General features: G+C 42.1%; 1 protein-coding gene across 3 annotated transcripts in view; it reads left to right on the forward strand.

Moving 5' to 3' along the window:
• The window catches only part of zfpm2 (zinc finger protein, FOG family member 2), a 660,636-nt gene that overhangs the window by 454,516 nt on the left and 182,078 nt on the right, over nt 1-24,042 (forward strand). For all 3 annotated transcript variants that reach the window (XM_033018888.1, XM_033018889.1, XM_033018890.1), the window contains one exon: nt 19,841-19,952. In XM_033018888.1, coding sequence (XP_032874779.1) covers nt 19,841-19,952 — 112 coding nt within the window. The remainder of the gene's footprint in view (nt 1-19,840; nt 19,953-24,042) is intronic.

Consider the following 24,042-nt stretch of genomic DNA (forward strand, 5'->3'; position numbering starts at 1 on the left):
CGCAGTGACTTCAATTTAATATTTCTGGGACAAATTTATAGATTCTCTAGCTGCTGTTTTGGATACAATATTACGTAATGCATGCACACACTAGATATTGTGGGCCTAGAAATTAATATTCTGCAAAATCAAATCTTATTTTTTTAATGTATGTAGTTTGTATGTAGTGGTAATGTAAGTTTGTTGCAGTGCCAAAATGATCTGTGTCATCATTTTTCATCTTCATGCAGCAGTGCAGGCATCTCTTTAGTGAAGCATAATCTTTTTTGGCCTCTGGCAGTCACTGCAGTTACACAACTTTGCAACTCGCAATTCTACGAGTTACACATTCACAATTCTCAACTCTTCAATCCTGTCTCACATCTTCCTCTTTCATTTCCTGCATTATTCCAACCATCTGCCTGTCAAAACCCTCCTCATCTCTGCCCACCTATTACCTGCCATGCTTTGTACTATCTCTCATCTCTTCCAGCTTCCCCCCCCCCCCCCCCCCCCTTTACAATCAGTCTGAAGAATGGTCACGACCTGAAACGTCACCTATCCATGTTCTCCACAGATGCTGCCTGACCCGCTGAGTTACTCCAGCACTTTGCATCCTTTAACATAATTTCAGAACTCGGGTGCTACTTGCAATGACCTGCTTTAAGCAGACCACTATCATCCCGGTGCCGAAGAAACGTAAGATCTCATGCGCTAATGACTGCCACCCAGTGGCTTCAGCATCCACCATCACAAAGTGCTTTGACAGGATGGTGACAGACTGCATTAAATCCAATTATCAAGCAGCCTTGGCTCAGTGCAATTCGCTTACCGCCACAACAGGTTCATGGCTGATGCCATCTCTCTGGCCCTACACACTGTGTACTTTGGCCCTGAAACACCTGGATTAGACAGACACCTATGGCAGGCTTCTATACATAGACTACAGCTCTGCTTTCAATACCATTATCCCACCCTAACTCATCTCCAAACTCGTGGAACTTGCAGTCAGTACTCACCGCTGCAACTGGACCCTTGACTTCCTGACCAACAGACCACAATCAGTGAGGATAGGTGACAAAGCATCCTCTACGATAATCCTCAACACTGGTTCCCTACAAGGATGCGTTCTCAGCCCCCTTCTTTATTCCTTATACACCCACGACTGTGCAGTCAAATACAAATCCAACTCAATTTATATATTTGCAGATTTGTGATTGAGGCAGTGCAGCGTAGGTTCACAAGATTGATCCCTGGGATGGTGGGACTGTCATGTGAGGAAAGATTGAAAAGACTAGGCTTGTATTCACTGGAGTTTAGAAGGATGAGGGTGGTAATCTTATAGAAACATATAAAATTATAAAAGGACTGGACAAGCTAGATGCAGGAAAAATGTTCCGAATGTTGGGCGAGTCCAGAACCAGGGGCCACAGTCTTAGAATAAAGGGGAGGCCTTTTAAGACTGAGGTGAGAAAAAACTTTTTCACCCAGAGAGTTGTGAATTTATGGAATTCCCTGCCACAGAGGACAGTGGAGGCCAAGTCACTGGATGGATTTAAGAGAGAGTTAGATAGTGGTTAGGGGCTAGTGGAGTCAAGGGATATGGGGAGAAGGCAGGCACGGGTTATTTATAGGGGACGATCAGCCATTATCACAATCGAAGGGCCGAATGGCCTCTTCCTGCACCTATTTTCTATGTTTCTATGACACCTCCATTAACCTGTTGTCAAGACAGTGTTACCCTCAGTATCAGCAAGGTAAAGGAGATTGTGATCGAGTTCGGGAGGTGAAGCTGTAACAATGGCGTTGCCAATGTAGAGATGGCTGAAAGCTTCAGGTTCCTGGGAATAAATATCACCAGCAACTTGTCCTGGACTAGTCATTTCAAAGCAATGGCCAAGATAGCACAACAATGCCTCTATTTCCTTAGAAGGCTAAGAATGTTTGGCATAGAAACAAAGAAACAGAAAGTCGGTGCAGGAGTTGGCCATTGGGCCCGTTGAGCCAGCACCATCGTACAATATGATCATGGCTGATCATCCAGAATCAGAACTCTTTTCCTGCTTTTTCCCCTTATCCCTTGATTTTGTTGCATGTCCTCATTAACTCTCACCAACCTCTGCAGATAAGGCGTAGAAAGCATTTAAACAGGTGAAACCAAATATATAAAAATGGCCTTTATTTAAAATCTGACAATGTGCACTTTAACCACATGTGATTTTTTTTCTATTACAACTCCTAAATTGTGGAGATCAGAGGCAAATAAATAAATGATGGGTCTTGGTCGTAAACATTACGGAGGGCACTGTACGTGACAATAAACTAAATTAAACGTAACTGCTTGTTACAATCCCTACTGTTGTGAGACTTGAAACCTGAGCAATATGGACTCAATGAGTGCACACCTCTATGACCTTACCTATGCAAAATCTCTCGGGCCCATCTTTCTATCTTTATGTTTTCCAAGGCAAAAACTGAAGTCTAGAACCTTATCCAAAGGTTCACATCAATGCCTGGAATATTCATACAATCAAGATCAAAGTCATTGTCACATGATCAGATTAATGATCATTCCATCTGGTTGCAAGCAATAAGTGCAAAATCCCACAGTTTCCTCTTCACCAGGGTAGTACTGTACTGAGAATATGGATGATTTAGACGAGATAGTTTCTCTACTGAGGTTGTGTGTATGTTGGAATGCAGCAGCATTAATGCCTTCCACAATCAGAGCTTCATAGACTACTTACACGTGGCAGTCCTGGAGCGCTTTGTGAATTACAGGGCTTCTGTTCCCTCCATGTTCACATCGTGGTTGACCATCAGAGGAATTTCCTCATGGCCAACATAAGATATTGTGGGAACTTGCATAATAACTTCATTCTAAAGCAGTGACAGGTGCCTAATGTCTTTCAGAGTCGCAATGTACTGAAGGATGGATTTGGCAAGATAAGGGTTAAGCCTGCATATCTGGCTTCTGTATATTTTCGAGCCATGGCTAATGCCAGTATTACAAAGGTTACAGCAGCAACATTTATTTTTACTGAAGTCAGCTACTGCTTTCCTCAAAATGAGATTTTGAATTTGGACTTCTCTGGAGACATCTTCTGGTTCTCAAGGGAAGATCTTGTACATGATGGTTGTCTGTTGCTCAATGCACAATTTAGCAATGTGATGAGCACGGCTATTGCCTAATGGTTTCCAGCAAGAGGGCGAGCAACAGTTAAACATGAAGACTCAGAAGGATAGAAAATTAGCGGTTGGAATTACAATTGACAGATTAACCTCTGATTTCAGGGATTATTGGTGGGAGTTCTACACGCATAAGGACAAATTATGACCAAATAAATTTTGCCTAGAAATTGGATTATGTGGTGTGATATTTTTGCATGGTTTATAAAGCAGTTTCAATGAAAATACATGCACATATCTAGACCTGTGATGTGCACAATTCATATGGAAAATTAGTTTTTCACAGCACCTGTGATCCCTGGTTCAGCATGACTTAAATAGGACATACTGGTCTTCACCAGGTGCAGTCTTTGTTTTTGACCTTGTGCCACTGCATTTCTTAGTGGAGAACCACATTCCCTGTCAATGATGCGTATGGACTTGGGCATCGTGTGCACAGAGCTCTTGGTGCTGCTGTACATGGTTCACGAGCGGTCCGCGACCAACTCCTGCGTCATAGTTATCATCTGAGCCACACAACATTTCAGCTCAAGATTCAAGATGGAGAGGGCTCATCAAGTGTGACAAGTTCCTCCCTGAGAATGGTAGGCAAAGATGTCCCTGACATTGCCCTCAGTCTGATGGCCACATCTGTGACTGTGTTACCCAATATCACCATGTGATGAGGTCTCACCTTTCCCGGTCTTGTGACGGTGGGCCTGGTTTCATTACCACGCAATGTTCCATTTATTTGGACGTTGCTGCACCATTTGTCCTTCATAGAAAAGTCAGATATATCTGATCAGGCCCTAGAGATTAGTCTACCTTCATACATGATAGTACCTTCAGTACTTCTTCGACAGTAACACTGACTGCTTTCAAGACACTTCCATTGACTGCCCCAAGTTCCTCCTGTCCTACTGTCTTTCTCTTTGCTAAATACAGAGGAGAAATTCTCATTGAGTACCTTGCCTAACTCCTGTGGCTCCACACAGAGGTAACCGCTTTGATTCCTGAGAGGTCCCACTCTCTCTCTAGTTTCCCTTTTCTGCCCCTTATGTATTTATAAAATCTTTTGGGATTGTCCTTAATGTTACCCGCCAGAGCTAATGCCTGGCCCCTTTTTGCCCTTCTGATCTCCTTTTTCAGTTTACTCCTTAGTTCCCGAAACTCCTCCAGGGATGCACTTGATCCCAGCTGCCTGTACCTCCTGTCCCATGCATCCTTCGTGTTTTTGACCAATGCCTCAATTTCACTCTTAAAGAAAAGTGTGTGCTGATTAAAGTTTTGAGAATAACGTTTTTTTAAATATTAAAATTAAAAGAATGTAGAAGCTTGTGGGGGGGAAATGAAGAAAGGGGGACCCCTCTCCGTGTGGACGGGGCGATTTGAGGCTGGAGTCAAGATACAGGAAATGGAACAGATAAAGTTCTTCCAAAGGACGGTTCATTGGCTCACCATGAACTGATTATTTAAAATGCATAAGCAGGTAGCATGCAATTTCTAAGCATCAATCATTTAATGGGGGATAATTTAATAGGGGGCAGGTAAGATATTTTTAACAAAGGCTGATGCCCTATGTTCTTGTTGACCTGCTTTTCCTGACGCTGGCCCCTCAGACAATCCATTTCAGTTGTTGAGTTTGGTGCTTTTTTGTAAGTTTATATGGTGGACTTGCTTTTCAGCATAGCCCAAAGTGTTTTACAATCAATGCGGTTCCTACTGGAGAGCAAAAAATATTCCAATCTAAGAAATCTAGGCTCAGCCAATCTCTCTATAAACTCACCTAAAAACAGTAGTTTAATTTAACAAATATTTTATTTTACAGTGGATATCAGTTGTACGGTGAAATAGTAAGATTAAACGAGAACTTACCAGTTTGAAGTTTGATCGTTATTTTATGAGGAGTAACGTTGAGGGATACGTGAAGAACCCCGCCAGGACGCATGCGTGTCATTCTTCAAAGCAGCGGTGTGAAATCACAGATAACTGTAATGACTAAACATAGTAAGATTAGAGAAGAGATACCAGTTGAGTATATGATCAAGGGTGGGAGCGGAGGGCACGTATTCCCTCAACGTTACTCCTCATAAAATAACGATCAAACTTCAAACTGGTAAGTTCTCGTTTAATCTTACTATTTTACTTCGGAGTCACGTGAGTGACTACGTGAAGATTTTAAAGCTCTGTGATTTCATGCCGTGGAAACGAGTCCATGCATCACATCTGCCTTGATTATGGGGAGAATAGAGTTAACATCATTAGACATCAATACGATATTGAAACCCAACGATAAATATATTAACACCAATTATTGCCCCTATTTATGGGGTAAATTATATTACAGAACTTAAATTTGTTTCTGCAAATGTTCCAGGTTCAATGACTGGATTGTTATAAAGTCGTTGGAAAGTTTCCTCCGTTGATCATCCTGCTGTCTTGAGGATTTGGTCCATAGGAACGTCCAACTTCATAGCTGCCGATGTAGCTGCAGCCCTGGTGGAGTGAGATTTAAAAATGCTAGTGTCTACTCCAGCCTTTATTGGGACCTGTTTTAGCCATCTAGAGATGGTCTGGACTGTCACTGTTTTGAGTGGCTGTTTGTAGCTGATTAAAGTGACATTTCTTTCCCTCTGATGATCTTAGTATACTCCATATATAATAGTAAGTGTGTTACAATACAGAGACGACCATCTGTCGGGTAGGCCCTGAATTCTGTTTTAGGCCTGCTGACTCCTGTCTGTTCTGATTGACTATTTCATTGATGTGAAAAGTTAAATTTCCAGATGAAATAATCATGCTGTCCAACCTTAGTTTCTGTAGTGACTGGGCCCTTTGTGCCGTAACCAAGGCTATCAGCATGTCTGTTTTCATAGTCAGTTTCTGTAGGGACAGAGCTGTAGCTGGAGACCAGTTTCTTAACATGGTCAGTACAATACTCACATCCCATATTTGGGAGTACCTGGTTCTTGGGGGATTAATATTAAAATGCCCCTCATGAGATTGGTACCAGGGTGTGTCCCAACAGAATGCCGCTCTGTTCCTTGCCACAGGTATGTTGACAGAGCACTTCTGGCGCAGTTGATGGCACTATGACTGAGCCTCTCATCGTAATGGAGGCTAGCCAGGAATTCCAGAACAGACGGGATGTTCATAGATCTGTGGGTGATGTTTATTGTTGTGACAGTACTTCCCATTTCTTGAAGACACCAAGTACTGTTTTTTTTTTTTTTTTTTTTTTTTTTTGGTGGACTGTCTGTGGGCCGCTGAAATAATATCCACTGTTCGGTCCGTCAGTCCCAGGTGTAGTAGAGGTGCTTTCAACTCTATAAATTAATAGGTTTTATATAATTATGACATGGGTAACTACCCCTTGTTGCGGGAAGAACCAGTAAATTAGGTCTATGATGGATGGTGATGCATGTTCTAAAACCATGTCGTGTATCACCGGGACCCATGGTTGAGTAGGCCAATCGGGTACAATCAAAATACCAGACGCGGAGTCTACTGTATATTCCTAAATACCCGACTGATGAGGCAGAAGGAGGGAATGCATAAATAAATCCCCCAATGCAGCGAAAATGCATCTGTAGCCACTGCCCCAGGTTCTGGTTCCCATGAACATAATTCGATAACTGGTGAGAGCATGGATGCGAATAGGTCGATATCTGGTGTTCCATACCGTGCTGTAATTTCAGCAATACATTTTTTATCCAACATCCATTCAGTGTTTTCATAGAATTAGCGTGACCTGTTGTCTGCCACTAAAGTCAGTTTACCTGGTAAGTAGGTAGCTGATATCCAAATATCTCTCTGGATACACTATTGCCAAATTGTGTTGGCCAGATTGTCACATGATGTCGATATGTTTCCACCCATATGTTGATATATGCTACCACGGTGGTGTTGTCAATTTGTAGTCTAACATGCTGGTGATATAACCCAGAACAATATGATTTAAAGCCATGGAATGCACTCAACATTCCCAGGTAGTTTATGCCCAGTGTTTGTAATAATGATGCCTCCTGTGCATTCCATCTCCCCCACAGCTGGAGATGGAATTGGTAGCATCCCATCCAAGTGCACTGGCATCAGTATGTAGTTCCATAGACGGGTAGCTGATAATGTTTGGATCGGAACAATGCCTAATGTTATGTTTCCACCATTTTAGTTCCATTGTGGCCTCTGTTGGTAGCTTCATTGGTCTGTCAGAATGACCCCCATAATTTTTGAGTGCATGTTTGCGCTCTGTAATTTGATAATGTAAAGGTCCGATTTATGTGGCTGGAAACGCAGCCACTATAATGCCAATTATTCTTGCTACCAGTCTGATGGATAGTTTAGTTTAGCTGCAAGCCTCCATTAAGGCTGTAACCTTTTCTTTAGGCAAAGTCACTGACATGTGAACTGTGTTAAGGGTGAACCGCAGATGATCCATTGTGTTAAATAACATCTGTGGTCACCTCTGATGGGTACTGTATAGTAAGCATTTTTTAATACGATGCTTGCCATGTAGTAACCTAGGATCAATTGCTTAGCAGTAACAAAGGTTCCCATCTAGTAATGAATATAAAGTACGAAAGTATTCAAAATTAGTCAAATCTATGATGATGTGGCAACCACCATCTATTTTATGATAAAGATTTTGGACACGAATTCCTGTGATTCGTGTTGGATATCCTCCATTACTCCTTTTTTATATGGGCACTGTAGTTCAGTATGCGCTTTTGATTTTTACTTTGCCTGTAAGCACGAACATTCAGTTCGGTACATGCTGAACTGGAGGATTATGTTTTGTATAAATTCTATGGTATAACCCTATACTTCTGAAAATATAAGTGTCGGTAGTTAATTTATTCTATGCATCCAGATAGAACTGTATTCTCCCACCAACCTCGTAAGGAACCAGACCCACCTTCCTCCATGGTTACTATTAGTAGGTTTGTTACTTTTTCGGCATCCTCCGTGGACATTGAGGTGCCGTGTCTGGATCTGTAGTTGGGTCGGTGTTGAGGGTTAGCGCATTCCCCAGGAAGTAGTTTTTAGACGTTGCTTTAATGAGCCCCAGGGTTTTCCCTCTATGTCAAATTCTTTCACCTGTTTTGATAAGTTGCCTCCAAATATTAATATTGGTGGTTTGGAGGTTCCAGGTTTGCATAGGCCTGCAAATTAGGGTCTAAAGCCGGTTGGATGGTACTTCTTCCTAATGCTGTTTACTCGTATTGGTAGTTGCAAAATAAGGCCAGTGCATCCTGGTGATCTTGTGTCATGTCTTTTTTGTTTATTGTGCGGGTGAAACCCGTAATTCCCGCTGTTAGGACTTTCAGAACTTTCTTTTGTTTCAAGTCCCTGCCCTGCCATGTTTTCAAATACACTGGTTGATACTGGGAACATTCAGTGTTTTGCAGTTCCCTGATGGTAAGTGTCTTCCAATAGGTTTTCTGCACCCCATGTGCACTAGGGGTATGTTCTGCACCCCTCTTCAGGTTCAGCCCAGAATTGACCCCCTATACTCCCCTCTGATGAGGGAGAAACACTGTGCAGCCCTACAAGAGGTACTGCTGTAGGACTTACTAGCTGCCCCCTGTGACTAGTCTCCATCTCCCGGAGTCTGCCACTTACCTGCTCCAACAGCCGCTCCAGCTGGCTCCGATGCTCTCGGGCACTCAACCGGTTCCAATGCACATGGTCACTGGCCGTCGCGGCTGCTCCTGAAGCCGCTACTCCTGAGGCCGCTCCTGCTCCAGTTCCTGCAGCCGCTCCACCCGGCTCCAATGCTCACGGGCACTGGCCGGCGCGGCTGCTCCTGAAGCCGCTCCTGCTCCAGCTCCTGCAGTCAGCCCAGGATTGACCCTCCGTGCTCCCCTCTGATGAGGGAGAAACACTGTGCAGCCCTACAAGAGGTACTGCTGTGGGGCTTACTAACTGCCCACTGTGGCTAGCCTCCATCTCCCGGAGCCTGCCACTTTGGAGTATTTCCTCCAGCAGCCACTCCAACTGGCTCTGCCACTCGCGGCTGCTGCTGATCCTGCAGCTGCTCCAACCGGCTCCAATGCTCACGGGCACTGGCCGTCGCGGCTGCTGGAAGCTGCTCCTCCTGCAGCCGCTCCAACCGGCTCCAATGCTCACGGGCACTGGCCGTCGCGGCTGCTTTGTTCCCCGCTCCCAGCTGCTCCAACCGGCTCCAATGCGCACGGGCACTGGCCGCTCGCGGCTGCTCCTAAAGCCGCTCCAACCGGCCCCAATGCGCATGGGCACTGGCCGCTCGCGGCTATTCAGAGTCGGACTCATCGGAGTCAACGACTCTGTTAGTTTTTGCTTCGCTCTCCCGCCCGGCTTGGCCGGTGCGGGAGCGAAGTCAGGAGCGAAGTCGGGCACAGCTGTTCCCATTACGGTAGATTGGCGTGCCGTTGGCTGCTGCTGCCGGCTGCCCGCAACTCCGCGGTTCTCCCCCGCCAGCTTTTCCACAGCCTTCGTGGATCTGGTCCATGTCTCCACCTGTAAGGTAAGTGGAAGGAACGCAGAGTCTCCTTACCTGCTGTTCCTGGCTTTCAATTTTTGCCGCTAAGGGGAACGTCGTTCCCCCTGCTGTGACTCGTTGCAATGCGTGTAGCGATATGACACGCATGCGTCCTGGCGGGGTTCTTCACGTAGTCACTGACGTGACTCCGAAGTAAAATTAGCGAGTGACATCTGGTAAATTATATTTTCTTTCATACAAATTATTGTCCCACATATTTATCTGCCTCTATTCCTGTGCTGAGAAGGCTTGCATCTGCATAAACTAGATGTTGCAAGTTCCCTAACAGATTCCTAAACTGATGCTTTTCCAATGTTTACCTCTGTACTCTACTCATACATCATCCTATTAGCTTGGTCAGGATCAAGAGTCCAATGTAGGTCACAGGGTTACTAATCCCTTGCACAATTTCTTTGGTATTTAGCTTGCTCACCATTTTGGGACTTTGCATTGCATTTTGATGCCTGAATCACAATTTTTTTTAAGTTTAGGGAATGGAGTGCCAAAATGATAATTCAATCCAAGACATTAATTATTATTGTAAGAAGCAGATGCTCAGGACTGAATTCCAACTATTAACTCCCACTTTCCTATCTGATTTTGTTTCCAGTAACAGTTTTAATTTGTGACCTGCTTGATCGTGCAGGGAATTTCTCTGCATGACAGTCTCATAGATTGTGGTTCACATCGGCAGAGTTTTAATTATTTCTGTAAAACATACCATGGGTTTAGCTTTTCGACTTCTCCCACAAAACTTCTCATCCTTTGTTTCATCTCATGTTCCTGACAGTTTTTAGCAGATCTTTGCCATGTTTTTATTACCATTCTTTGACATTTTCAGAGTTCGCAAGAGGTTTAGCTTGCGTCAATCAGTTCCTTCATGCAGTGGCGGTTTAAAAGTGGCACTGATCGATGGCATCAGCACAATGTATTCATCTCTGTGACATCTTGCAATTTGAAGCAAACTCATGTGATTTGTAGGATTGTGTTATTTTGCAATTAGCAGTAGATATTCAGAATGGAGTAAACATCAATGTTGTATGTATACATTATCCTAGGTTTGAATTTGATGTGATATCTACCAGTTATTTGTAGACATGTTTTATCAGGATAATTTATATCCTTTGACAAGTAGGGCCGTGATAACATTCTTGATTAACAGAGGTACTTACTGTTGATTCTATTAAGGCCAATCATTTGTAGTGATGATTTTTGAAAAGCTTATACAGTGCATACTTTAGTTAGAATTTGCAGCATTAAAAATTGTATTTTGCAAAATAATCTTTATAAGCATTATAGACCATTTAATAAGGTATTTCAATATTACTCAAAAGCAGAAGTGAATTACTCAGAAGTGAATCCAATAATATCAGAGCCAAAAATATAATTGTGCAGACGCTAGAAATCAGAAATTAAATCAGAGGATGCTGGAAATGGCATGTCAAGTAGCATTTGTGGAGAGAGAACCAGTAAACATTCCACGTTAACAACTTGTCATCAGCACAGGGAAGGCAAGAAGTACAGATTTTAAGATGCAAAGATAGGGTGGAAGAGAGAACAAAAAAGGAAGGTGGTTGAGAGGAAAGTCTGAATGAGACAAATGGAAGAAGCTTGGAAAGGCTGTAGTACATTACACATGGAGCTCTGTCTGTAAATATGGGAACGGGACAAATGTGACATTTCCCGAGGAGAAAAGAAAACAATGATTGTTAAAGATGTGAATTAGTTAGGCTGAAACTATTGATTGTGTGAAAGGAGTGTTAAACCTCTGGATAATGGGAAGGGAAGAGGTAAATAGGCAGGGGCAGCAGCTACTGTGATTGCTTGGAAGGGAAGTGGGTATTGATGGAGATTGAAGACCGAACTAGGAAGTCACAGAGTGAACAGTTCTCCAGAATGCTGAGAGCAAAGGGGAGAAGATATATTTGTAAGTTGCATCTTGTTAGTGGTGTCAGAAGTTATACAAAAGTAATGCTGTGGAAATGGAAGATGTGGGCAAGATTATCCCCTTTCTGGGTTGGAAAAGTGCAGAAAATGGAACAGATAATGTTGATTATTGTAGAATGATAATCATAATCAATGGATGAGGAGGAAATTCCAGAACTACTGGTGTGGTGGTAAGTATCACAAAATATATGGAGACCATGAGAAATAGAAGCAAAAATAGTTAATTTGTCTTTCTGTGCCTAATGGGGCTGTCCCATTGTACGAGCTAATTCAAGACTTCTCCCGAGTTTCCCCTGATTCTAACTCAGAGAATTACGGTAATGGCCGCTCGTAGGTACTCGGGGCTCTCGTGGACATTTTTCAACATGTTGAAAAATCTTCACGAGTCTTCCCGAGCTTACCGCATTTCCCGAGTACCTGCCGTTAGCGTTACGAGCTGCTAAGAGACGTCCCGAGCTCCGCGTACCCGCTCCGTACATTCTACGTGCATACCACGAGTTTGATTTTTTTTTTTAACTCGGGGGAACTCTTGAATTAGCTCGTACAGTGGGACAGCCCCATAACTCCACCACTCAGTAACATCATGGCTGATCTTTTACCATGGAATAACTTTCCTACACTATATCCCTTGATTCTCCCAGTATCTAAAAAAATACTGCTCAGCGATTAAGATAAATAGTTCTTGAGTTTCATCATCTGGGTAAAGTATCTTGTGAAGCTATCCTGAATGGTCGATCTCTTATGTTAAGGCTGTGACCCCTGATTCAACGAAAGATATCAACTCAGCATCATGATGAAAAATTCTACTTCTTCAAAACACGTGGAAATATAGGCATTTGAGGAATTGTCTTTTTGTAAATTCAGTTTATAAAAAAGTCTTGCAGCCAGCAAGAGACACCTTTAATTCCTTCACCACTTAAAATGCAGGTAAAAAATGTTATAAATATACAAAATAAAGTTTCTATTTTTTAATCACAAATGTGTTGTTCATTCTATGCTACTGCAGTGTAGAATTCAGCAAGAGATTCCAACTGATGTTGTCAACATGGAGTGCATCATCCTATTGCATGGTAACACCAGCTCATCTCATAAACGATTTCCTTTGAATCTCATCAACATAGACTACAACTTTTATGATTTATCCGTAACATCTGGGAAATATGGTGTAATAAGCGTGGAAGGATATTCATGGATTACGACTTGTGTATATTATGTTTCAGATATTTTATTCTAGCAGGCAGGTTGGTAAGTGCTACACGGATGGGTTTAAACTAAATAAGTGAGTTTGGTATTTCAACTGCGCATGCCCAGGCCTTTGGTCACTCGAGATAAACATTCTCGGCAGCGGGGCTGCGGCATGTATACAGACCTGCGTTTCATCCGTAGTCAGGATCGAACCCGGGTCTCCAGCGTTACAATCGCTGTTGAATTGCTACTGGAGGTAGATAATGTAGAACAAGTGCGAACAGGTGATGGGCATGGACTTTGTGGGCTGAAGGGCCTGTTTCCATGTTGTGTCCCTAAACCACATTAATCTAACTAGGTAAAGGTAAGTCATCGGAGGATGCAGGGAGGGTGACATGAGAACAGGTGAGGTTGAAGGGAGGAAGGAACGTTGTCTGGGGCCAATTTCTGGGGCCAATTTCTGGGGCCAATTTCTGAGACCAATTTCTGGGACCAAAGACGACGCACCCCTCTCCTGCATAACCCCAGGAGGCAGATTTGTGAGCAGAGTCTGACTAACGACCTCTCCCAAGTATCCCATCCCTGTCCGGGGGAGGCTGGAGATGTCCGGAGTAACAGGACACTGGCCCGGAGCAGTGGCGGCCGCAGGCTTACGGTCAGCGCGGAGAAGAAGCTAACTCCAGCTGAACTCTGCTCCAACTCCCGAGGAACCCGGTCCCCAATGGGCCAGGGACCATCAGCTGCACCGTCTCCATCGGCGGGAAGGTGGGGGTCATTTTCCCACACAAGCCATAGGTGACTGGGCGATCTGAACCCAAGTACCAAGTTGAAAGCGGCCGAAGGTGCGCATCCCTCGGGACAGCCCCCACTCAACCACGGCCACCCTCCGCGGGCTGCGGGTCGGGTCGAGCGGAGGTGTGGGAGAATGTTCATCCCTCCCCAGTGATGTGATGGAGGCAGGGGTCTGGACCAATCGCTGACAAGATCCGCCCCCCCGGCAACGTCATGTCCGTTATTGGACTTTTCTGTTGAGCGGCAGTCGGTTCATGGGCTTGTAGATGACGCCGCCTTTCGGGTAGGTGGCGTCTCGGCAGAGCGGCCATTCGGTGAGTTTGCTTTTAGGCGACGCAGCCTTTCGGTTAGTTTGCATTTAGGCGTCCCACCCTTTTGGTTAGTTGGCGTTCCAGTTTTGTTTCCATTCGGTTATTTGGCATTTCGGCTTTGTTTCCATTCGGTTATTTGGCTTCCACTTCTTTGCTTCGGCTTCTTGTCCGTCGGCGCCACGTCCGCACACGGGTTTTAATTACACTTATTTTAATGCGAGAGGCCTGAAGGTAAGGCAGATGAACTCAGAGCTTGGATAGGTATGTGCGACTGGGTCGTTGTAGCCATTACAGAAACCTGGTTAAAAGAGGGACAGGACTGGCAACCTAATGTTCCAGGGTACAGGTGCTGCAGGAGAGATAGAGGAGGGGGTAAAAGCAGAAGGGATGCACTTTATCGATTTAGGAGGATGTCACGGCAGTGGTCAAAGATGACATTACCTATAGTTTATTTGGTGAGGCTATATTGGTAGTGCTGAGAATTAATAAAGAGAGGATCATCTTGGACTACAGGCCACCAAATAGTCAATGGGAATAAGAAGATCAAATATGCCGGGAGATTGCAGGCAGCTGAGGGCCTCATAGGTTATCATCGTAGGGGATTATTGCTTTCCCAATATTGACTGGGACTGTCATAGTAAGAAAGGTTTAGATGGGGTAGAATTTCTCAAATGTTTTCAGGATAGTTTCCTCAGGCAATATGTAGAGAGAGAATATCCACCACTGACTGGTGCAGTGCAAGGAACTGACAAGAAGTACAATATGTTAAGTATGTGATTCTCCTGGGCTAACCAAAATGGGAATGACTGAGTTGGTGCATGGTCTTAAGTAGTCTTGAAACCATGCGACCTCAGAAAGATTCATCCTCCTTGGGCTTGAAGGCCCCTAGGTGCATAGAAGATGTGAACAATTTCAAACAAGGTAGGAATATTGCACATTTGCATTACTAAAAATGATGATCAGATTTCACATAAAACTATGTGGTGGCTTTAAATGAACAATTCATCAGGTAGCTGAGTCTCCCAAATCCTCCTACCATGACATCCATTTTTCAGATACAATACATGATTTGTGCTCTAACTTCAATGGCCTTTGATTCAAGTTCCACACAAGTAAATCGACCCAAATGTCCACGTTTCTTTCATTACTTTTCAGTCATTTATTTTAATGAACGTGTATCACAAATCTGGCTCTTTCACCTAAAATGCTAGTTTATTGATCTGAGCTGCTATCAGGCATGATTGAGGATTATAGGCTTGTAATTCTGAAATTATGCTGTAATTCCCCAAAATATGAGGTTAATTGCTTTTTGTTGGCAGAACAATTAAATATTTGTTGCAGGCAACCCGATCCCTTTCTTGTCAGATAGGCTAGTTTAAAGTTAGTTATATGTGATCTTTAACTTCATTTGTATAAACAAAAATTCTGACATGGTGTAATCGTCCATAGATGTTATTTATTCTACATCGTGTATAACAAAACAAGAAAGTGATAACAGTTAATTAAATCAAGTTGGCATTCATAACATTATTTACCAAGTAAGCAGTATTTTTCCGAGTGTTATAGAAATGGTTATTAAATTGTGGGCCTTGCATGCCTGAGTATTTAAAATGTGTCATCAGTGAATTTGTGCTTTAAATACTTCAAAACAAAAATACATCAAAAATTCATAACAAAGCAAACATTCAAAGAGCCTAATTGACTAAAGAACATGAAAAATAGAAATTAAAGTTCACAGTCCAAGGTGCACTTATTTAAATGGAAGTTGAAAAGTTATTTTATCAATATTTAACCTGATGACTGCAATCTATGTTTTGAGACTAGATTAGAACTATCCTAGTTCTAGCTCAACTAGAACTAGCTGAGCTGGCTTGAGTTAGTTGAAATTCCAACAGGATTATTTGCTAAATATGGAACAATAAATGTGATTATAGCCAACAATTAGCGCTGCATTAGTTCTCCTACCCCTTAGATTGGTAGTAAAGTAAAACAGGTTTTAACTAATTTTCTCACTTTGAATTGATGGATTTCAAAGCACTTCTTTAAATAGCCTGTTCCTGGTAAATTTTAGATAGTAATGCTGCAAAGCAAATATAATAAAAATGTGCAATGTAACTGTTTCTTTGTGGTTATAAATTAATATGTAAGGAATTAATTCATATTTTCTTGCTCAAGACAAGTTTATGATATTAACTTAGTCCACCTTTTTCTGTGTGACAATTTTTTGAAAAAAATTGAACAATTTTCATTTGTAGTTCAACAATAATCTCAATTCCAGGGCAAATAAAATAGTGTAGAAGACTTTGTGAATAAGTAGGGATTTTTATATGATTATGCACAAACATTGCACTTGCCCGTCCAGATGATGAATTCTCACTTATTAAAAAGATAAAAGTTTACAACACAGAAGAAGCTATTTGATCAGCTGGTCTTTGTGGCAGAACGTCATAATGATTACACAGCTATGTTTTTTTTCCCCTGGAGCCCCAGATCTTTCCTTGCTTTAAATATATATATTTTGTTTTCTTAAAAATGCAATGGCCAGATTTTGACGTTGAGAATCGCTTGCATTAAGAATCATTGCAAGGTATGCTTCTGCTCATTAGCATTTTAATGTCAGAAACTCAATGATATGTGCAGAATGCTCCAAATTAGTAAGGACTGTGAAACCAGATGAATTGTTTCAGAAATTTCAGAATTAGCTTTGAGTTGTGGAACATATTTCATTGCGATGACCATAGCATTTGCAATTTAATGCAGATGACTACAACACAAAGGAAAGAAAAATGGATGACACTAAGATATCAAAATGATATTGAAAGAGTTCAAGGTCCTATTAAACTTAAGCCCCTGTCCCACTTACGGGTCCTTGGCACGCTAATTACGCGACCACGCGGTCGCATTGAGGCGCGACGGTCCCGCGAAGGTCGCGTGCGATTTCATGCGCCCGCACAGCCGTCTTGAGTGTGTGACGTCATTTGAAGATGGACACAAAATGCAGGAGTACCTCAGTGGGACCGGCAGCATCTCAAGAGAGAAGGAATGGGTGATGTTTCGTGTTGAGACTCTTGTTCAGTCTGAAAGAAGGGTCTTGAAGCATCACCCATTGTTTCTCTCCAGAGATGCTGGTGGTCCCACTGAGTTACTCCTGCATTTCTTGGGCCTGTCCCACTTTGGCCGTCAGTTACGCGATTTGGTTCGCTACAAAAATTTCCGAGCGCCGCGCTTCTCAGTGGGACCGGCCCCACGCAGCCACATGATGCCCATGCGCCCCAACGCGACGACGAGGTCGCGCAATTTGCGTGCCAATGACACGTAAGTGGAACAGGCCCTTTAATATCCAGGCAAGGTGGTAAAGCAATGAATAAAGCTGACAGAATACTTAACAAGAAAATACACAAAATGATGGAGTAACACTGTGAAGATTTTCCCCATTGTTGAAAAATAAAAGAGTTATTAGTGTTTAAAAAATGTTGATATTCTCTCTCCTGTCAATCACGCCGTGAAGGCCATGCTCCTTCAGGTGGGAGGGGGGAGGGACTATAAAACCCAGAAGTGGGGGCGTGGCTCGGTCTCTGCCAGATGGAGGAGGGAGTGGTCACGACTTGCTGTCTTTAGTGGCCTTGCACCCTGATTGAAATGGTATGAAACAGCACTTGAATTTGGTGGCCTTGCACCCTGCTAGAAGTGGTAAAAAACTGCACTTGAATTTGGTGGCCTTGCACCCTGCTTGAAATGGAATTTCAAGGAATAGCTATGAGTCAACTGCCAGCCCACCAGCCGTGAGTGAGTGAGCTGCCAACACAACAGGCTTGAGTGACTGAGCCGCCAGCCCAAGAATCCATTTGGCCCACAATGTCCATACTACCCCTCTGGAAACCAGTCCCTTCAGCCCACAACATCAATACTAGCGCTCCAAAAGCCCCCCCCCCCCCCCACTGGCCACCAATATTGGAATTGGTGGAGAGGTGGAATATTGCGTTGGGCGACCAGCCCTCCCGTGTGATGCTGGGACCCGACGGGTCCCACTTAGTCTAGTATTTATCTAAAATTGAAGAATTCAATGGTCGTACCATTAGGTTGTAAACTACCCAAGCAGATTATGGGATGCTGTTCATCCAGTTTACTTGTGCTCTCATTCTGGCAATGGAGAAGGCCAAGGACAGAAAGGACAGAATGGAAATGGGAGGAGGAAATTAAGCAGGCCTTGGTGGACTGTGTATAAGTATTCGGCGATAGGGATAGGAGAATGACAGTGAAGGAATTCAAGATGTTGAGTAGTTTACCATAACCAAATTGGTCTTAAGCTGATTAAGATTCAGTATACCAGAGTCAATGAAATTCATAGCTTGCAAGAAGCTCATAGAATAAACAATAAATATAGGTGGCAGCACCTCCAGGATAGGAGGTTATTCTACCTTCAGGAGTTTGTTACCAGTGGGGGAGAACCTGTTCTTAAGTCTGGATATCCAGGCCTTCAAGATCATGTATCTTCTCCCAAAAGGTAGAAGAGAGTAAAGGAAATGGCATGGGTGACAGGCACCGTTGACGATACTTCCAGCCTTCCTGATCCAACACACCATGAAGATGAACTGGGTGGAAGGAGGTAACAAGCCTGTGATGGACTGGGCTGTGTTCACAACTCACAGGTTCAGGTAGCAAAAGCAAAGCAGTTGCCATAGCAGGCTGAGGTGCATCCCATCAAAATACTTTATACAGCATTTCTGTAGACATCTGTGAGAATCATTGTGAACATCCCCAATCTTCTTGAATGCTGAAGAATTTAAGTAACATTTAATTTTGCAACATTTTTAATTCCTTGCATTACAAATTATATTTTAGACACATGTAATACAGTTGGTGAGGTCCATTGCATGGTTGTGTCATAGAATATTGTGTAATTGAACATAAATTTGAAATTAAAAGGGAAAGTTTAACATAATAATGAAAGAAGGAGACAGTCAATTGCATTAGTTAGGATTGACATCATAAGATACAGCATAAGAGCAGAATGATGCCATTCAGCCCATTGAGTCTGCTCTGCCATTCGATCATGGCTAAACTGTTTTTCACTCAACCTCATTTTCGTTCCTTTGTCCCATAATCTGTGAGACCCTAATTAATCAAGAACCTATCAAGCTCTTCGCAATCCTCTGAAGTCCACAGTGGCATTTTGGATTTTCCCTGCTAAGGAATCAAGACTCCTCCTGATCTTCCCCCCAGTGCATCCAATCTTCTCTCTAGATCCCAATCTCCTTTTGCCACAACAAATGTTCCCTCACTTCCTCTCTGATCTCCTTGCTACTTGTTCATCATCTCAACCACCCAGCACATTTCTGTTCCGTTTCTCACCCTTATAACCTTTTACGTACTTCCTAACCCTTGTGTAATGAGCTTTCCAACCACACTCCCTTATCTGCTCCCTAATAATCTCCCTCCAAATATACCCCTCAGCCAGTGCTCTACTTCCACGAAGCATTGATGCTGCTCTCCACTATAGTCTTCTCCTCATTGTTCTCAGCTAACGTTTTGTTGATGTTCACATAAGAACATTGGATCCTTGTATCTTCTGCTCAAATGACACTTCTACTCAAGAGAAACCACACATTGAACAATTTCTACAGTAAGTTCATGAAGTTTACCAGAAGGCTTCTGGTAAAGAAGAGTTCGCTGCGTAAATCATGAACATTTTGATGTAAATCCAAGCTGTTAGAGATTCATTCATCTGGAGAATCTGATCCATTATCATTTGGAGACTCCTGATTTAATAATTATGCTGTCAATCAAAATGCCTTTCTCCGTCTAATAGAACTCAACGAGGGATTATATTTTTCTTCAGATGTGTTGGGGGTTATGGTTCTGTGAAAATTAGTATTATTCATCAAGTTCTTAATCACAGAAAACAAACAGCGTCTGTTTATTATCTCCCTTTGTGCAGAAAACAAAAGCAGCTGTCCCTATAGTGGTGCATGCTGGCCCCAAATGGCTGATGGATGTGACTTGGCGAGGAACAGATGACAACAACAACAACTGTGTTGTGTACAGCAAAGGTAAAGCACATTCTGTTCTCTTTTTATCTGAAATTATACACATGAATTGATATAATATGTGCATTTGTGGAATGGAATTGCTTCATATCAGAAATGTGTGTTTTTTTACAGTTAATTTGCTTTTATCTCAGATATTATGACTATAGCCATGATTTACCAGGAACACTGCTTGTAGTGATGAGACATTTGAGGGAGTTATTCTATCAAACATTCACTGCAAATTTTATTTTACCACAAAATATATCACAACTTTAATTCGAGAGGGATAGATCATTTTAAGTCCATTCCTTACTATCGAAAAGAAATATTGATTCATAATGCGTGTATTCAGATAAAGTCGCTGTTGGAGTGCAGTGCTTGCTTGCGTTACAATAGAATCAATTTCAATCAAGTACAATGTATACAGTGATTTTCTTCCCTCAGGTGTGGTGGTAGAGGGCTGTTGGTGGTGAAAGTTGGAAAGGGGGTGGGGTGGGAGGAGTGGTGCAAATTCTTCATATTCTATGGTTGACATAAAATCATTGTGGACAGAAACATTTCTGAAGACAAAATTGAGACAAGTTTCTTATTAAATGGCCATCTGTGACAGTGCATATAAATAACAACTAAGAGGTTAACAGATAATGCCATGCTTGATCAGTGAAGACCCTCTCACTGACAAGCAGCTTTGTAAGCAGCAGGATAAAACTAGCGAGAAACGTTTCTGTTCCTGGTGAATAATGTTATAACGTCATTATTGCTTTCTCATGGCGAGGTTGGTATGAAATTATGCTTATGCAATGAAACCTTCTGTCAGTGATGAAGATATTTTGTAAATGTACATTTGAGGCAATATTGTAAGTATATGTTGTGAACTATAATACTTCCTCATGCAGAGAAAGGATTTACATGAATTCCTCCCTGCTCCACAACCCAACATGTGCTTGTTTTAATTACATTAACTATGTAAGTTCCTTAGAAATTCTTTCCATCCTTTGGTGTGGGACATTAACCCCACAACAGGTTCATGTCCCATACCAGAGACTACATTTTATACTGAATAATTACTCATATCCAACTAAAAGGATAAATGCTTGCATTTAAATGGATGGAAACTTTTGTCGTACTATACCTTACCTGCACATGCACAAGGCAGACACATCTATAAATATAAAACATCAATTGTGGATATACCATTTAGTTATTAAATATTTCCCTGTAAACTTACATTATAAAAGATGCACACTAGTTTAAGAAGGAACTGCAGATGCTGGAAAATCGAAGGAAGACAAAAATGCTGGAGAAACTCAGCGGGTGCAACTCACTTGAACTTGAACTTGAGCATCTATGGAGCGAAGGAAATAGGCAACGTTTCGGGCTGAAGAAGGGTTTCGGCATGAAACGTTGCCTATTTCCTTCGCTCCATAGATGCTGCTGCACCCGCTGAATTTCTCCAGCACTTTTTCTTCCTAGTCAATAGATTCATTTGAGATTTTGCTGCACAATTAGATGAGAATGGCTAACTGAAGCTATGTCATTATAAATAGATGTCAGATTCACTTTCTATTTCTATTGGACACTAAAACACAAATTTTATATTGTTATAATATTGTAAATTAGAAGATTAAACATATATATTTCTAGTTATTACTGTAAGTATGGCACTGCAAATAATGCTTTCGTTTTGTAAAAATATGAAAATTGTGACTGTTTCCCCTTCTATGTGATGAATATTTCTCATATTAGTGCATTGATGTCATGAGTAAATTTGTGTGAGTTTGATGAGAAATACCCATCTGCCCACCTGTGCTGTGTATAGCTGACTTTCATGTAAAAGCCATTGAAACTGATGTGGAAACTGACATCCTGTTCATGCATAGCTTACAACTTGATTCACACTAGAGACTTGTAAAGGTTTTAACCCCACATAACAAAGTAAATGGAGCAAAGGAATGTGAAGAGATGTTTTTAAATCCACTCACATGATGTAAATATTTCTGGCAAATAATCAACTATTGATCATCTCTAATTGTCATGGAGAAGTCAAATTGGAAAGAGGTGTCAGAATGACATATTGTAGATGGTACATACTGCAATTGTGATGAGCTAGTGGTGTAGATTAGATTATGAATGGGTATGATTATGAAGGAGGTATGATTGAGCCAGATTACATTACATTGGTTAATGCCGATGCTCTTCACTGCTATTCGAGTTGCTTTTAACCAGGCAGGTGCAGAGTGTTCCATTGCATTCCCAGATAGTAGTCTGGATGGTGAAAACATGTTGGAATATCAAGAATTAAGATGCCATCTCAGGATGTCCAGAATCTGATGTCGCTACCAGCTATAGATTTTATGGGGCTGATCCAGAATAGTTTATAGGCCATTTCTATGAAAATCCTGAATGTGCTCCTAGGCATAATGCCATGAGTGTAGGACAAGTGTCTACCACAGGCAGGGTTTCAGAAATCTAATCAAATCACTGGGAAAACAGAATTATCTGAACATTTCAATAATTGTTTGGATTAACTATAAAGGAGTGGCTGGCACATCTTGGATACTACAAGGGTTTGTCTGAAGAGTGGCGAATGGGAGGATAATACCATTGACTGCAGGGAGAAGAAGTGTATTGGATTATCTGCAAAAAACACTGATAGATTAATGGAGAAGAGAGAATGCATGAATGAAGGAAGAGAAGAGTGACTTTACTAATGACTGATTAAGAGCAGGGGAGTGGGAAAATGTTTGTATAATGATGGATGGGGACAGAGACTGCATTAATGGAGCAGGAGGGGGAGGCGTCTGCAATAGTGATGGTGCAGAGTGTTGGAATAAAGTGGCTGGGCAGAGTCTGTTGTAATGAAATAGAAGAGGAGAGAGCATGACTGGTGGGGCTGTGGGAGTGTGTTTGCAATAATGATGGGGAGTGGGGTATGATATAAAAATCAATATTAGACAGCTTTTGCAGATATGGCAGGTAAAATCGGTGGTCAAGAATAACATTGGGCAGCTTAGATAATAATGTTGATATAAATGCAAGTAGGGCAAGTGTTGAATAATGACTATACGGAATAATTATCTTGTGGTAGAAAGTAACATAAAGGACATGACAAGGAAACCATTATTCATTCATAATCAGGAACTTGTAAAAATGATGTAATCAGATTAAAAGTAAGCTCCAAATTCCTAGGAACCAGATGTTTTTCATCCAGGATTTAAAATAAATAAATGAGGATACCACAAATATCTAAACCATGATCTTCCAAAGTTCCCTTGATCGAAGAACTATTCATTTAGTTAGGATAGTTGCTGCTTAGAGATTAGATTGTGAAACACTGCTTTGAACATGGTATTAACCCAGGGTGTAATGTGATTGGGAGCCTCCTCAGGACCCTCTCCAGAGCCAGCAAGTCCTTCCTCAGATATGGTGCTCACAATATTCCAAATAGGGCCTGACCAACGCCTTATAGAGCCTCAGCGTTACATCCCTGTGTTTAATGATATGTGACCTAAGAGTTGGGTATTCAGGTGGAATGTGGAACCACTGGTACTGATATTGGTTCATTTTTGTCGAGATATGGTGGAAATCTTTGTTTGCTTGCTATCCAGGCAAATTATATGGTTTTACAGCATTATAGCATTACAGTTAGAGAAAGTGCAGATAAACAAAAGTGCAAGGTCCTCAATGAGGTTGTAGTTTATATTCTGCTCCCTTAGCTTATGATACTGTATTGTCAACTCTGGATCAACTGCTCTATTTATGGCAAAGACATACTCAAGAGTTATGGTGGAAAAGTCTAATGCTTAAGGAATAATTTGGTGACTATAGTAAAGCAAGGCTGTTACTTCACTGGTCTGTGGGACTGCTCTCCCAATTGTAACACCAGTGCCCAAATGTTTTATCGGAGGGATTTTCTGAATTTGGTGTGTTGGTCAATAGTGTGTTGTGTGTCCAGTTCATTATTGTATTCTTTATGCTTTAACATACCTGTTTGATATAACCTGATGGTTTGCTGGGGGAAGTTAGGAACCCATCAAATATCTTTTGGTCTTGACTTGCACATTCCACCAGACAGGTTAAAGTGACAGGTTGTGTCTCCTGTAGGCTATCA

The sequence above is a fragment of the Amblyraja radiata genome, chromosome 4, assembly GCF_010909765.2.
Source record: "Amblyraja radiata isolate CabotCenter1 chromosome 4, sAmbRad1.1.pri, whole genome shotgun sequence".
NCBI lineage: Eukaryota > Metazoa > Chordata > Chondrichthyes > Rajiformes > Rajidae > Amblyraja > Amblyraja radiata.